This window comes from Prionailurus bengalensis, chromosome B3 (genome assembly GCF_016509475.1).
Source record: "Prionailurus bengalensis isolate Pbe53 chromosome B3, Fcat_Pben_1.1_paternal_pri, whole genome shotgun sequence".
NCBI lineage: Eukaryota > Metazoa > Chordata > Mammalia > Carnivora > Felidae > Prionailurus > Prionailurus bengalensis.
Window position 1 is genome coordinate 134,161,571 of NC_057355.1, and position 15,896 is coordinate 134,177,466.

Here is a 15,896-nt window from a genome sequence, read left to right on the forward strand (position 1 = left end):
TTTAATAGCTGAGGAAACTCATGCCCAGAAAGGTTAAGTAATTTACCTAGAGTCACACAGCAAGTAAGTGATAATGCAGAAGAATAGATTAAGGTCCAGAACTTGTTGAAGGTAAGCTGTGAAGAGGGATGCCAGTGTGACTGTTGTGCAGATGGCCCAGCAGCCCTCTGCAGGGTGGAAGTGTGGGTGAGGGGCAGGCTGCAGTGTCCCTTTCCAAGTGTCCTTGGTCTCCCTGCCCGCTTCCTCCTCTGCCCTCGTATGTCCCTGATTTTTTATTGGGTTTTCCTTCAGTCTCTTTCAAATCCATTTCCTTCTCTTTCCACTGACCTCACTCTCCCGAACTCCCCTCATTTGTGTCTCAGCTTTTGTTACGATGCTTGATATTTGTATCCACATTACCGTGCACTAATCCATCTCCCGGTGGCGTAGCAGCCGCTCTCAGTCTTCTGGCTCTCACAGTTCCCTGTTGGGTCTGTTGTCATCTGTGCCCGGCTGCATTTATATTGGAACTTCACAGTTCAAAACCCTGCAACTCCTCACTGTATGTTAGAGTAAGGACCACGCTCTTTAACTGGGGTCCTGTGATGCTTTGGTTTGTAAGTGACAGATAATCGACTAAAACAGTGTAAGAAAAAAGGCAAACACAGAGAGTGAGTCCGTTGCTTCAGGCACAGCTGAATCCAGGGGTTTGGGGCCATATTATCAGAGTTAATTTTGAAATACCTGAGAGCCCCCGGTAGCTCAAGGCTCCCATCTTACCAAATGAGCTCCCCAACAGAAGGATGGTCTCCCCGCCAATGGCTCAGACTTGGCCCACATGCCCGGATATCCTGAGTCACCGTGGCATGGGGTTGGGCCCAGTTAAATAGGTACGAGCCCCAGATGTCCATACTGCTTCCCGTTCAAAACACTGACGAATCTGGTTCTCTCCAGTGTTCCTCAGTCTTCTCCCTGTGCATTAGGTTATTCACTCCCCATCCCCCTCACGTGGCTGCGGTATGCTTTTCCAGCTCTGCCTTGAGTTATGCCGGTCTCCCTTGATGTTCTTTCTTGCCATCTCTTTGTTTATCAAAATTAGACCAATTTCTCAAGGCCCAGCTGTAATCTTTGCTACAAAGCCTTTCCTTATCCTACTACTGGCAAAAGGCATTTCTTCCTTTTCTGTCTAGAGTTCAGCAGGCTATCACTTACTGCCTTTCACTGTGTTAATAGTCTCCACCTTCATCATTCTGGACCTTTCTTCATCGCACTTACCTTTCTATAGGCCTTCGTGGGTACAGAGCACTTAGGCATTGATTTTCTCTCTGCAAAAGCCTGTAGAGTAAGCAAGCAAGGTACCTCTATCCTAATTTTGCAGTTCAGCGTTGCTTGAACACCAGCTGCGCACCAAGACTGGGTGTTGACATGAAAGACATTTTACCATGATGACATCCAGATGCTTTATTCAGATTTTACAAATGAGAAAATTGAGCCCAAGTAAGTAAGTGGTCAGGTGTACCACTGACCATTGTTTTTAGCTCCTGGAACATGCAAACTCTTTGCTGCCTCTGCGACTTTTCAGAAGCTATTCCTTCTGCCTGGAATATTCTTTCCACTCTCACCTCTCCTAACCCTACTCCTCTTCCAGATCCTGATTAAAATGTCACTTTTTTAGGGAGACTTTTGTTGATCATTTCCTTCCCCCAAGTCTAAAACAAGTCTCCTGTTCTCTCCCAGTACTCCTCTGTTTTTCCTCACAGTGCTCATCACAAATTGTAGTCACTTTACTTTGATAAATGCGTATGTTTGATGCCTCCCCACTAGACTGTGTACCCCCATGAAGACGGGGACATTGGCATCTTTAACTCTTAAGCACTCAGTGCCTGGCACTGATGCCTGACACAGAGGAGGCACTCAAGAAATACTGTGTCGAGGGGCCCCTGGGTGGCTCAGTCGGTTAAGCATCTGACTCTTGACTTTGGCTCAGGTCATGATCTCACAGTACATGGGACCAAGGCCTGCGTCGGACTCTGCAACTCAGCGTGGAGCCTGCTTGGGATTCTCTCTCTGTCCCCCCTTCCTCAGCCTCTCCCCTGCTCATGTGCACTCGAGTGTGCGCACTTTCTCACTTTCTCTAAATAAACACTAAAAAAAAAAATGTGTTGAACGAACAAATGCAAATATCAGCCGTTCTCACAGCTCAGTAAATGCCAGAGCAATGTTAGAGCTCAGGTTGCCTGAAGCCCCGGTTAGCGTAACTCCCGACTCTTACCGTGTCCTACTCTGTGCCCATGAGCAGCCTCCCCTACTAAGTTATGTGATCACCAAGACTAAGGACTATTCGAGTTCTTTGTATGGGTTCCAAAGACATTAACCCTGTTGAATATGTGGGTATTTAGATTATGGATGGTAGGTACCTGTTTGGTTGTGTGGACAGAAGGGACGAGAGACAGACAGACAGACTGCCTTGCAAGCAAGGTGCCAGGATAACCCATAAAGGAAACCAGAAGAGGATGATCATGTGTGGAGGCAAGAGGAGAATGAGTCTAACGTATTGAGCGCCTGCCCTGCTGCACAGGCCCTGTGCTGGAAGGCAGTGGTGGTTAGAAACATCAGCCTAAGTACAGCACGTTAACTTGTACCCTGATAAGATCCAAAAATAATACCCTATTCTGGAGTTCTTGGAATAAACCTTCCATTTTGGTGAGTCTTGAAGAGTTTTTGTTTTCATATTCCTATCATATTATATTGGAACACTTTCGTTATACATGAAGGCAACTTTTATTCTTACACCAGAGTGAGCAGCCTGTTACTATAGCAATATTGAAAGTATTTTGAGGTATTTATATGCAGCATCTTCTACACACTCCTTCAAACTGTACATAGCAGTCAGTAGAAATAGGCTATAATATCCAAAATTGGTTTTCTCTCTCTTTTCTCTATTAAACTTGTGTGAACTTGGTTATAATTTAGTTTTTAAAATGTGAGCCTTTTATTTTCGGAAAGATTAATTTAGGGGAGTCGTGAATATATCTGACCTATGAAACATCAAAAATAGCTCTGAAATAATTTGAATTTTGTTGTGAGTACCATCAAGATCTAATTGCTGCATGAGATCTGTCTTTTTCAGCAAATACGGTGCAATCATAGATTCCTTCTGTGTGTCTGCAGGGCCTGGACAGCTTCAGAGTAAAACAGAAATTCTTCTCAGGGAGCAAGGAGCCAACATCCTCCTTTCCTGTGCCATATGATCTTCCTCCAGAACTGTATGGAAGTAAAGGTAGGACACAGGTGAAGGGAAAGTGTCCGAGTTTTACACCAAAAGAGGAACAGTGCCGAGGAGAGAGCCGTTGGTCTCCCAGTGGGAGGTTGGCTTTGGAAAACTTTGGAAACGCAGGTTTGAGGAGGCCCCTTTGCTGCCCTGTCTGGGGCCGCAAGAGCTGTAGTCCTTGAAACGGTCGGTCCCCAGGATCCCTCTGCACTCTTATTATTAAGAACCACACAGAGCTTTTATTTACATGGGTTTTTAGATCTCTTGATGTTTACTATATTAGAAATTAAAACCAAGAATTTTGGTTAGTTTTAAAGTAATAGTAATAGACCTAATTATATATATACACACACATATATATATAATTTCCCCTCCCCCCCCCCAAAAAAAGAAAGTGAGGAAAATGGCATTATCTACAATTTTTGCAAACCTCTTTACTAGCTGGGTTAATGAAAGATAGTTAAATTCTTACAACTGCTCTGTTGTGATATGATGTAACAGAGCATCTGTACACTCGTGGAAAAGTGAAAATAAATAATGGCTTAATATTTTGATGAAAATAATTTTGACTTCACAGATACCTCCCATCCTCTTAAAAGGGAGATGCCCTGGCTGCCCAAGGCTGTGACTTTCTTAAAGGCAGTGACCAAGTATTTTCCGTCATAGAAGGTCATTGGAATGTTGGTTCAGGTTCGTGGTGTTTTTGGAGGCATGCTGGCTGGCATGAGTGGCATCCGGTTCTGACCCAGCCCCACAGGCTGCAGGGCCACTTTCCTCGGGCCCAGAATGTCTGTCTTTGAAGCGAGTTCACACTTACTAGACTCACATAGAGCGGATGTATAATCAGGATGTGCTTGTTAATTTAAAATGGCGAAAGGTCCTATTACAACCAGCGTATTTCTCCTGGAAGGTAGGTGCCTACGCAGAGAGCCAGACCACAGTCGACCGTTTTTGAGTGAATGCTGAATCTGAACGGGAAAATCTTTGTTCTTGATTGGAAAGTTTTAATGACCTCACACCATTAAGATTCAAAATCTCCAGTTCCCTAACAGAGTCAGCCTGGCACAGTGGGTCCCTTTCTTCCCTGGACGGTGCTCGCTGGGTTCTAGATACTGCCCCACCCTCACTCACCCTTTCTGGCCTTTTCATGGTAACCACACCAAACCTGCCCCTGCCAATGGACCTGTTTCTTAGATTGTACTGACACATCTGACCCAGTTTGTACTGTCTCCTGCTGTTAGTGTGCCGGCTGCCTCTGGCGGGTGACTTACAGCTATAAACAGTTGTGTTGATAGTAAATTTCAGAAGGCTTTTCTTTTTCCTTTTTTCTAAGCTGTGTATGTTTGAATTCTCTAAATTTGTTAAATCCTCTAAATTTGTTGTATATTCATGCATTTTCATTTTTCACTAGCAAGATTATATCGGTTTTGTCACAATTCCAGAAAATCTGTACCCCCACCCCCTGCACACGCAAATGAAAACTACTGCTAGAGAACCAGGCTGTGTTTCTGTGTTGCCAGCTGTGTAACTTATTAAGTGACCTTGGGCAGTTGTTTGCTTCCTCTAGGCCTTAGTGTCTCTATCTATAAAATGGAAAAATAAGAGTGTCTACTTCAGAGAGTTGTTGAAAAGAGTAACCAAGATGCTATCTTATCAGTCAAGCACCTAACACCGTATCTAGTGCAGAGTTAGCAGTTCATAAACGTTAGCTATTGTTGCTGTTATTTAAAATATCCAGGTCAGTTCCTGGCCCATAATGGTGGATCAGTGTTCATTTTCTCTCCTTCCCCTTGGTGAGCTGATGATGAAAGGAGCCTAAGGCCTGTGCAGGGCAGTCCCTGAATTGCCCAATGTCTCAGGACATGAGCGTGAAGACCTCTCCTTCCACCTTCTGGCTTTATGCTGTGGCTTCGTCTTTTCTCCCCTGTCTGTTCTTCATGTTCCTTTTTTTTTTGCCTTAAACCTGAATTCCGAATAAGCTTAGCGGAGGTGGGGACTGACTGACTTAAGCTTGACTTCCCTTAGTCTGGCCTTGGGCTGTGTACTTGCCACCCCCAGCCCAGAACCTTGGGTAGAATTCCACCTCCTCCACTTAATCCTAATCTCCAAAGGACTTCTAAAGCAAGAATGAAAGAGATCAAGGAGCCTTAAAAATATCCCAGAGTTTCTTCAGTTCCAGTAGAAAAAGCATTCCCCAGGGGTGCCTGGGTGACTCAGGCAGTTGGGCATCTGACTCTCGATTTCCACTCAGGTCATGATCTCATGGTTGGTGGAATCGAGCCTTGAGCTGAGCTCTGTGCTGACAGCTCAGAGCTTGCTTGGGATTCTCTCTGTCCTCCCTCTCTCTGCCCCTCCCCTGCTTGCATGCATGCACACACATGTGCACGTGCGCTCTCTCAAAATAAACTTAAAAATTTAAAAATAATGGGACATACAGAACTTCAGAGGCTTTGGTTATATTCTATTAAGTGATCTATCCCCGCCTTTTTTTAAATACATACAGTGTATGTATGCAGTTGGCCCTTGCACAGTGCAGGGGTTAGAGGCACCGACTCCCAGTGCAGTTGAAAATCCACATATAACTTTTGACTCCCCCAAAACTTAACTACTAATAGCCTACTGTTGGCCAGAAGCTTTACTGATAGCATGAAAAGTCGATTAACACATACTTTGTATATGTATTATATACTGCATTCTTAGAATAAAGTAAGCTAGAGAAAAGAAAATGTGGGGGCGCCTGGGTGGCGCAGTCGGTTAAGCGACCGACTTCAGCCATGTCACGATCTCGCGGTCCGTGAGTTCGAGCCCCGCGTCAGGCTCTGGGCTGATGGCTCAGAGCCTGGAGCCTGTTTCCGATTCTGTGTCTCCCTCTCTCTCTGCCCCTCCCCTGTTCATGCTCTGTCTCTCTCTGTCCCAAAAATAAATAAACGTTGAAAAAAAAATTTTTTTTAAAAAAAGAAAAGAAAATGTGAAGGAAATCATAAGGAAGAGAAAATACACTTAGAGTACTGTATATATTTATTGAAAAAAGTCCACGTGTAAGTGGACCCATGCAGTTCAAACCCGTGTTGTTCAAGAGTCAGAAAAAAGTTACAAGTACAAAGAATTCCCATGTTCTCTTCACCCAGGGTCCCCAAATGTCAGTGTTTTAGAATATTTGCATATCTCCTTTCTCATGTTAACTTTTTTCTGATCCATTTAAGAGAAAATTGCAAGCAAATACTTCAATATATATTTCTTAAAAATACTCTTACATAACTACAGTACAGTTATCAAAAGGAATTGATATTGATTCAGTACTATCATCTACAGAATTTATTCATATTTCATCAGTTGCCCCAATAATGTCCTTTATAGCAAAAGGGAAGTTCCAGGTTACGGGTCACATTTGGCCATCATGTCTCTTTAGTCTCCATTAATTTGGAACAGTTCCAGAAGCTTTTTGCTTTATGATAGTGACACTTTGCTGAGCACAGGACAGTTATTTTATTTTATTTTTTAACATTTATTTAAAAAAAATTGTTTAATGTTTATTCATTTCTGAGAGACAGAAACAGAGCCTGAGCAGGAGAGGGTCAGAGAGAGAGAGGGAGACACAGAACCCAAGGCAGGCTCCAGGCTCTGAGCTGTCAGCACAGAGCCCGACGCGGGGCGCGAACCCACAAACCACAAGAGTATGACCTGAGCCGAAGTCAGACATTTAACAGACTGAGTCACCCAGGCACCCTTCACAGGCCAGTTATTTTATAGTCGGTGAGGGACATTATACATTTGGTTTGTCCACTGTTTCTTCACAAGTAGATCCAGGTTGTGTACTCTTGCCAAGAATACCACACAAGAAATGTGTTTTTCTTGGTGCATCATATAAGGAGCCACGTGGTAATTACCTGATTACTGATGAAGTCAGTATTGATCATTTAGTTAAGGTGGTATTTGCCAAGTTGTATATACCTTTTGCAGGTTTAGTATATTTCAGATTTAAGTTTTAAGTGTGTGGAACTAAGCTGATTAGCTGTGTATGTAATTGCTCATTTGAAGAGGTCATTAAAACCTTGGCACATGTGATGCACATGGTCTAGACTAAGCACATACGTAGTGTATGATTATTTCTCTCAAGTGCTTTAAACCATTAGTTCCCAGAGTTTAGCCACTCCCCCTACTGCTTGATTCACTTGCAATAATTTCTTGAATTCAGAAACTTCAGTCTAGACCTATCAGAATTATTGCTAAATAGTAGAGGCAGATTCATAAACTGTTTTTGAAAGGGAAACAGCTGATTGAACTTTCTAATCCAAAGAAAATGCAAAAGAAGTCATATAAAATCGTTGATACACTTTTAAAGACCTGTTTTTGAAAGCTCTTTGGAAATGAGGACTTTTTTTTTTAAATCCGAGAACCAGGAAAGGTTTTTAGACATGATTTTGATCATCTCTGTTAATAAAATCTATTTTTGTTTCATAGTACAAACAGAAGGCTGACACCAAACTTCTAGTTTAGCTTTTTTTTTTTTTTTTTAAATATTTATTTATTTAGAGATGGGGAGGGAGAGAATCCTAAGCAGGCTCCACGCTATAAGTGCGGAACCTGACGCAGGGTTTAATTCACAAACCATGAGATCATGACCTGTTCATCTCCCTGGTTTGGGCTCCTTCCCACTGGACATTGTCTTCTACACGGCTGCCATGCATATCTTCTATCACACTCCTATTTTAAATTGTTTCATTGTATCCCAGGAAAAAGACAGCTTCTCATCCCAGACTGTCAGATCCCAGACTGATTGTGTTAAGATCACCTTTAGAACTTGGTAAAAGCATGTATTGCCAGGGCCCCGCCCAGACTGACTGAAACAAGGTGCCTCGAGGTGGGTTGTGGAGAAGTGCACCAGCAGTTGTCACGTCAGCCAGCTTTGGGAACCACAGCACAGACGTGAGGTTCAGAATTCCAGGACCGTGGCCTGCCTGCTTGTGTGTCTGCCCCACGGGACTGCACCCCCGGGGACCACAGCCTTGTGCCTGGCTCCCAGCCAACACTCAACAGATCCCTCAGATCTGCGCATGCCTATATCATGAGGCACGTTTTTCTCCCATGGGACAGTTTTGGAGGACTGCTTAAAACAGGCTTTCCTCTAAGCCCGCAAGTATTAACGCTGATTTCCAGGAATAATGGGCAAAAAGACCCAGCAGAGAGACAGCCAGCATGGCAGGTGATCAGCTCACAGATACAGACATTTGCTCACTTACAAAGCAGAGTGTCCAGAGATTTGCCAATAGCACGGTCACCTTACTCGATCATTGTTGGCCACCAGGGAGAGGAGGAAATGCAATGGTGGTCTCGAAGTTACTGGCTGACTGGCAGATGTGTGCATCACAAACCTTGCATTGGTGGTGAATCTAATAGCCGCTCTTACAGCAAGGATCCTGGGGTGCTCTGCCTTGGGGATGAAGTAGAGCCGATGTTACCAATAGAGCAGTTTGCAGAAAAGACGGGCGAAGTGTAGCCGCAGAAGAGGTGCTCCAGTGGGAGATAGTTGGTGCCCTGTTGAGGCCGGTGTAGCTGCGGGGAGTCTCCAGCAGCATCTTCCCGGGACTCCAGCCCTGCCAAACCCTCACCTCTTACGAAGCGAGCTTGCAACACAGTTCCACACGGGCCGGGCTTCTGGCTTTCTAACAAGCTGGTTTAACTGTGTGTGGTTTCGGGCTTTCACACCCTCTCAAGGTCAAAGAGGAGAACAGAGTCCTGATAGCTTGTTGCCATCTTTGGCATCCTTTCCCTGCACGTCCTGCTGGATGCTGCTCTGCGCATGCTGGCTCTGCAGTTATTCCACAGATGATTCAACACTGAACTGTGCGGAGAGCCTCGCATTGTTTGCCAGGCCATCCTCTGAGCTACCGTGTTACCTCTCTGTTCGGGAGGAAGGGAGAGCTTCCCCTAAGAGCGGGCTGGCAGGGCTGAGCAGCTGCTCGTGTGGATGGTAGTTTCAGCTCACCTGCCGAGTGGTTGGTTCCCTGTAAGCGCTCAGCCTTCTGCAGTTGTGTATTTGAGACTCAGTGGGGAGATTCCGTGGGGATTTATTTTTCACCCTCAAGCGTATTTACACCCTAGGCATATACGGTTCTTTTGAATTGGTTTGATTCTAGCAGCAGTGAAGCATGGTAGAAGTGATTTGTTCAGATTTTTTCAGTTTCTGAAACCTCAGTTAGAGGGGGGAAAGTTTGCATTTTGGAGCACCTGCAACATGTCAGGAACTTCTACAGGTGTTCTCTCATTTATGTTTCACAGTAATCCTGGGAGGTTGCTTGTGCAGCTAATTCCCATTTCACAGACGAGGAACCTGAGGCCAAATTTGAACATAGGTCTTCAGGGTTCTTTTCCATCGTGTCGTATCAAGGTGTGTTGTCTTCTTCAACATTGCCCTGCAGTCATTATAGAGACCCTCCTGCCTCATCAGTTCCTAACCTAAGGAGCAGAACGAAACCATTTCACGGATGTGGAAATGAGCCCCTTGGTTATATGTGACCATGACCATGCCATCTGTTACTGTTGGTTTCTCCAGCTTCATAAAAGGAGAAAATAATAACTGCCCTTGTTAAGGTTCTTTCTCTGCTGGACACTACATGGCTTTATCTCCTTTAACTCTCGTGACAGTCCCACGGTGTAGGCACAGATAAGGACTCTGGGGCTGAGGGAGGTGAGGTCACTTGTCAGTGTAAGTGACAAGCCGGAATGTACCTCCTGGCTTCTGCTTGCCTGTTTCCACATTCACTTGCCTGGGTCTTAGCACAAACCTTTACCGACAGCCTTTGCCTGAAATGGACTCTTGTCTGGGGTTGGTTCAGAAAAGCTTTTTAACAGTTCGTAGACTCCAGCACATGGGTGGTTTTATCCTACCAGGTAAGTGAATTTTTTTAATCCTGTTCAAATAAGTGTTATACATATGTAATATGTTTTTTCTGCCCTGCCCCCCAGATCGGCCATGGATTTGGAATATTCCTTATACCAAAGCACCAGATACACACGGGAATATGTGGGTTCCCTCCTGAGAATCTTAAAGTACTGTGGAATTTAGGTTTAAGGCATCAAGCCCCAAATATTAGATGTTGTTTGTACTGGACGTTCACCCTTATCTACACCCCTACAAAACTGCAAAAGTCACTCCTGTGAACATGGATGCTGGTTATTCTTTTAATGGTCATTAGCAGTGTCACTAAAAAAAAACCTCACTTTTCTAAACTCTGGAATGAAAACTGGACAGCGTTAAGAGAATATACGTAAAACCATCCTCCGAGCGATGTGGGATCTCACGGTGGTGCCAGCTCTTCTGAAGATGGACTCTGTGTGTCGCGCTCCATCAGGAAAGGCGCTCTGGATTCAAACGCAACTTGTCAGGGGAGGAATGTGATTGTCCGCTTATTACCCAGCCCGCAGCTGTGTGTCTCATGGTTGGCGGAGGTTGGGGCGGCAGCTGTTGAGACGCCTGGGTCCTGCTGCCTCTCGTCTCCCCGCAGCCTCACGGGGCTTGTCCTGCTGCCGGTGCTGTGCCAGCCCCCTCTCTGCGCACGGGCGGGTCGCGCTGCCCCTTAACACCTGCCCTTTCCTCGCCCATTCCTCCGAGTGGAGCGGTGTCTCTTTCATCCCCACAAAATTCCGGAAAAGACACACACAACCATACAAAAGTGCAAGTATTGTACTTGGAAGAAACCCTGAAAGATGACCTAATTTGTAGCCTTTGATTCACAAGTGAGGAAACTGAGGCTCAGAAAGGTTCAGGATGACCACCCCCTCCCCACCACGCCCCCCATCACATAGCTGGTTTGGGTCAAAGCTCTGAGGGTCTCTCTCTGCTTTATGTTCCTATGTCCTTCATACTTAGAAATCAAGTTCTCCTAAGATGTAGACCCTCTTTTATTTTTTTTCTACATGAGGCTGATTTCATTTTGTCACCACCTTCATCTTTGAAGCGTGTTGAATGTTAATTTTGAAAGATTTTTGAAGATAGCTTTTCAGACCGTTCCTCAGAGGCCTACGATTTTCACCTTTAGGAGCCAGCGGGGTAGGCGGGGGTGCGTTGACAGAGAAGACAGCTGCGGGCCTCCACCCTCATCCTGTCAGAGCAGCTCTGCTTCACCTATTTTAGCTTGTGGAATTCTGTCAAGGATATTATCGACAGGTGTGTGTGTGTGCACATGTTCTGCTTTTTAAAAAGTTGAAAAGCCATTGGTTAGTTTAACCAGTTCATTACCCAGGTAAGAAGACGAAGGCTTAACCCTTTTCTGACCATGCCTTCTACTTCCCAGAACGTGCAAACCCTACATCACGTGAGCCGGAAGGCATTGGGAAGGCACCGGGAAGGCACCCGGGGCTGGCCTGGAGTGGGTGGCCGGCAGTCTGTGTGTCCAGAGGACTGGCTGGGGCGCCTGGCTGGCTCAGAGGAGCGTGGGGCTCTTGGTCTTGGAGTCATGAGTTCAAGTTCCATGTTGGCTGTACAGATTACCTAAATAAAACTTAAAAGCAAAAAAAAAAAAAAAGGATGGGCAAAGTACCCCAGGATTCTCACCAGCATGGTGGTCCCATCCTGGGTGGGGGTGGGGGCAGCACCGAACAGGCCTCTGTCAACAGGAGCGGTGTCCCCAGGACTGAAGAATCAGCCTGTTCTACAGCGGGATTCAGCCCATCAAGAGGGCAGCAGATGGACAGCGGTCACAGCCCCCTGCTCGGAGGCACTGTGTGGAGTCAGACACGCAGGCACGTCGCTCGTCTGCAACTGCAAGGTGTGTGGGAGCTCAGAGCTGGGCCGGGACTGCCGAAGTTTGAATCCCAGCCCTGCCACTTGCTGTGCGACCTACGCCAGGCTGTTTAACTTCTCTGTGCCTTGGGCCCCTCAGCTGTAAAGTGGGAGTGGTGTCAGTCCTCCTTGCAGATGGTTGAGAGTGGGGAGTTACTGTGTGAAGATGCTTGGTGCCCGCACAGAGCGAGAACTGTCCAGGGATCGCTACTGCGGCTGCCATAGTTGATTCGTTAGCATTATCCTCATTTTCCTGATAAGGGACTCATTCAAAACGGTGAAGTGTTTGTGCAAGGTCACACTTCCAGAAAGTGCTCTTACCAGTATTCGAACCCGGGGCTGGCAGGATCCAAGTCCTCTTTTCTGCCAGGTGGTTCAGGCTTCCAGGTAACATGGCGTCTGAGGAGATGGGCAACCTTTACCCCCCAGGGTGTTGCAGACAGATCCTCTTACAGAGCACAACCAGCTGGTACGGCATGTCAGATTCTGATGAAAGTTTCTAAATGCTCATTTTCTGTGTGTGTGTATACGTATGTATATATACACATATATATACATATATGCATGCGTATATATATGTTTGTGTATACGTATATGTGTATATGTATACATACGTGTATGTGTATATATATCGTTCTGTATATGTGTTTCTGGTTCATGGGCCATACTTAAGGTAACATTCCTCCACACCCCATGGGGACCCAGAAGAGCCCAATGGAAATAAGTTCTATAGAACAGGTGGGTAGGTACATCAAGGTAACATTAGGGGAAGTCCATAGTCAAGGGTTATGCACTCCGGGTGTCCAGGCCTGACTGCTAACAGCAGCTTCCTGTGCCCCTTGTCCTGGTCAGCATGGGCTCAGGGAAGGCAGGCCAGCATAGGGTCAGTAACATGAACTTTCTGGGCACAGTTGATGGCACACATGGAAAATAATGCCCCAAGAGTAATCAACATGGGAACACAAAAAACAAGTTCTATCCCACCTGTTCCTTTTTTTAAATGGGACTGACCGAATTGCCCACAGTGCTACAAAAAAGCATCAAACATGCCTGTTTGAGGAAACCCACGTTGGGGTTTAACAGTCCTTTCTCCCTGCCTCGAGGAACCCTCACCCCTAGTGCCTGCCTGTAGCTGCCTGCTGCCTTTATCCTTTTCCCCCACCTCCTCCAACCTCCTTCAGATCACATGGCAACACTCTCCGGTGACTATATATCTGCTGGGGGCAAACATCCACATCAAAATGCAACTTCCTGTCTTTTCATAAACTTCTATAGATTTATTGACTTATCAGAGTTCCTCGGGGCACCAGGGTGGCTCAGTTGAGCATCCAACTCTTGATTGTGGCTTCTCCTTTTACAAAGGTGGAGGTGTAGCCTAAAGGTCTAAACGAGATTTTGATTCCCGATGACGAATGTCAACAGAATATTCTGAATGCTTGAGCGTTTAAAGAGACCTAAAAAATTTTTGAGGCAGAAAATAGCCCCTACACATAGCAACTTAGGAGAAGTCACTTGCCATTTTGGCAGGAGGGTTCCGTGTCCCCTTCACCTCCGACGTATTCCTTTAGGAAGAAAAGAATGGTCTTCCACCAGTTGCTTTCATGGGGTGACGGAGGGAGAAGGTTTTTAAGTCCTCACACTTCTGAAAAAGGCTGCCTGCGTTTAACTATAGTTGATATAAATCAGGCTTACAGTTCACTGATGGGCGGGGGGTGCACCTGGGTGGCTCAGTCGCTTAAGCATCCGACTTTGGCTCAGGTCCCGATCTCACCGTTTGTGAGTTTGAGCCCTGCATTGGGCTCTGTGCTGACAGCCTGGAGCCTGCTTCAGATTCTGTGTCTCCTCTCTGCCCCTCCCCCGTTCACATACACTCTCTCAAAAATATTACAAAATTTTTTTTAAAGTTCATGTATTTGCAAGGCTGTCATTTTTCCACATAATGTAATAGCTGATGTTTCCTGAGCTCTTCCTGCCTCCACTCCTATGCTTGCTTTATATTTAATCCTCACGTCCTTACATTTAATCCTTCTGTTAAATGACATCCATAAGGTCCCACAGTGCAGTGGAGCCCAGCTTCGTTATCCTGGGTTCTTGTGTAGAAGTTCTGTAGTTATCCTTAACAGAACTTCTGTGACTTCCAATGAATATGGTTTCTGCATCAGATTCAGTATGTGAAAACAAGGATCTTCTATGTGATTTTGTCACAACTTTTTTCCACATAAGATAAAAAGTTTACTCTCTAGGGAAATGACAGTAGTCCATGTGAAACCGTTTTTGGATGATCTGGGTGTTTCATTCAAATCTTAGGATGTTTTAGTTTCTCATAACTGAAAAATCAGCTGTAACTCCCTGACAATTCAAGGAAGGGAATTCCTTGAAAATGCTTGCTTTTAACTGATGGATACCTCAAAAAATTAGGCATTCTTTACATTCACAAAATGTAACAATTGATGAATGATATGACAGAGTATGGTGGCAAAAGTCTTCAGGATAAAAAAAAAAAAAGTCTGCAGGAACTCAAACTGGCAAAACTAAAATAGCCTGTTGTATAGGATTAAATCTAAAACTCTGTTGACAGTGTGCTATAACTACACATGCCTAGATACCATTATAAACTTTTTGACAAGTTTTCCAAATTTAGTAGCCTGCTTTTTTTCAAGCAATATCCAGGACAAAATACTATAAACAAAACTACAATTTCTTCGTGTTTTTATTTTTTTTAATGTATTTGTTTTTGAGAGAGAGGGAGATACAGAATCCAAAGAAGATGAGAGAGAGCAGGGAAGGGGTGATGTGCAGCTATGTGTTCCTGGGAGAAGAGCGGCAGTGCCCACAACCAGGACCCAACATGGAGGCGGGCTGGTCCCCGAGTGGTAACCTAGACCAGCACTTATGTGTGCCAAATACTGTCCTATATTTGTATTGGTGAATCTTGATAGTAACCCAGTACTATTACCACCCCCACTTTACAGATGGGGAAACCGATTATTGGTCCAAAGTCACACAGCTGGCAAGGGGCAAAGCTGGGATTTGAACCCAGGCAGTAAGCGTGGCAGATGTTCCCAAGCTCCAGCCAAGGAGCAGGCCTCATCTATGGGACACGTAATTGTAGCTACAAAACCAAGTACGCTTTCATGCACTGTAGTAACCAATCATAGTTGGCGTGACAGAACCAGCCATCGGTGTGTAAAACCAGCCAGGAAACGCTGCATTAGTATTCAGGGCTGAGCCACTGAATTAGAGCAAGAGTCTGACTGTGGAACTGGTTCCTTTCAAGTGAGAGCATTGAGGGCTGAAAACTTTGCCATGTTAAGTACGTTCTGTTAACTTCTCTGACTGAAACCTGGTGTTTCCACAGATTAGATCTAAAGCACAGAGCAGAAAGGACTATGCCAAGTGTCAAAAGAGAAGGCAGCAAAGAAAACGCCGGGGGGGGGGGGGGAGGAGGAGGGCAAGAGTCAGCCCAGGATATGAAAGGAGGGTGCCTCATGCAGTAACGAGGGTGGCACAAACAGGTACAGGGCCAAAGCAACGCAAGTCACAGTAAAGCCTGTATTCTGTACAGAGTTCCGATCAAGTCCATCTCAAAGCAGAATCCAACTGCTGCATCTCAAGTACACGCTGTTCTCTTAGGCTTACCAGAAGCCCTGCCAAAACTAGTCTAACCAATATTAATCATTCTAAGACACTGGACCCTGTTCCCTTTGTAGCTAGTCTTTCAGAGCGTTCCACTTGGATTTATTAACAACCGGAAGGCATCCAGACTAGTCTTTTTAATACACATAAAGAGAAACTCAGAAGGGAAAGGCAAGGGAGAAATTGGCATCCATAGGGAATTTATTACAGGTATAACCAATCAAAGGG

The 15,896-nt window shown here is 45.3% G+C and overlaps 1 protein-coding gene across 4 annotated transcripts in view; it reads left to right on the top strand.

Moving 5' to 3' along the window:
• The window catches only part of TDP1 (tyrosyl-DNA phosphodiesterase 1), a 94,443-nt gene extending 79,710 nt beyond the window's left edge, over nt 1-14,733 (top strand). For all 4 annotated transcript variants that reach the window (XM_043556822.1, XM_043556823.1, XM_043556825.1 and 1 more), the window contains 2 exons: nt 3,151-3,259; nt 10,217-14,733. In XM_043556822.1, the coding sequence (XP_043412757.1) occupies nt 3,151-3,259; nt 10,217-10,290 (183 nt within the window). In that variant the 3' untranslated portion in view covers nt 10,291-14,733. The remainder of the gene's footprint in view (nt 1-3,150; nt 3,260-10,216) is intronic.
• The last annotated feature ends 1,163 nt before the right edge of the window (nt 14,734-15,896 follow it).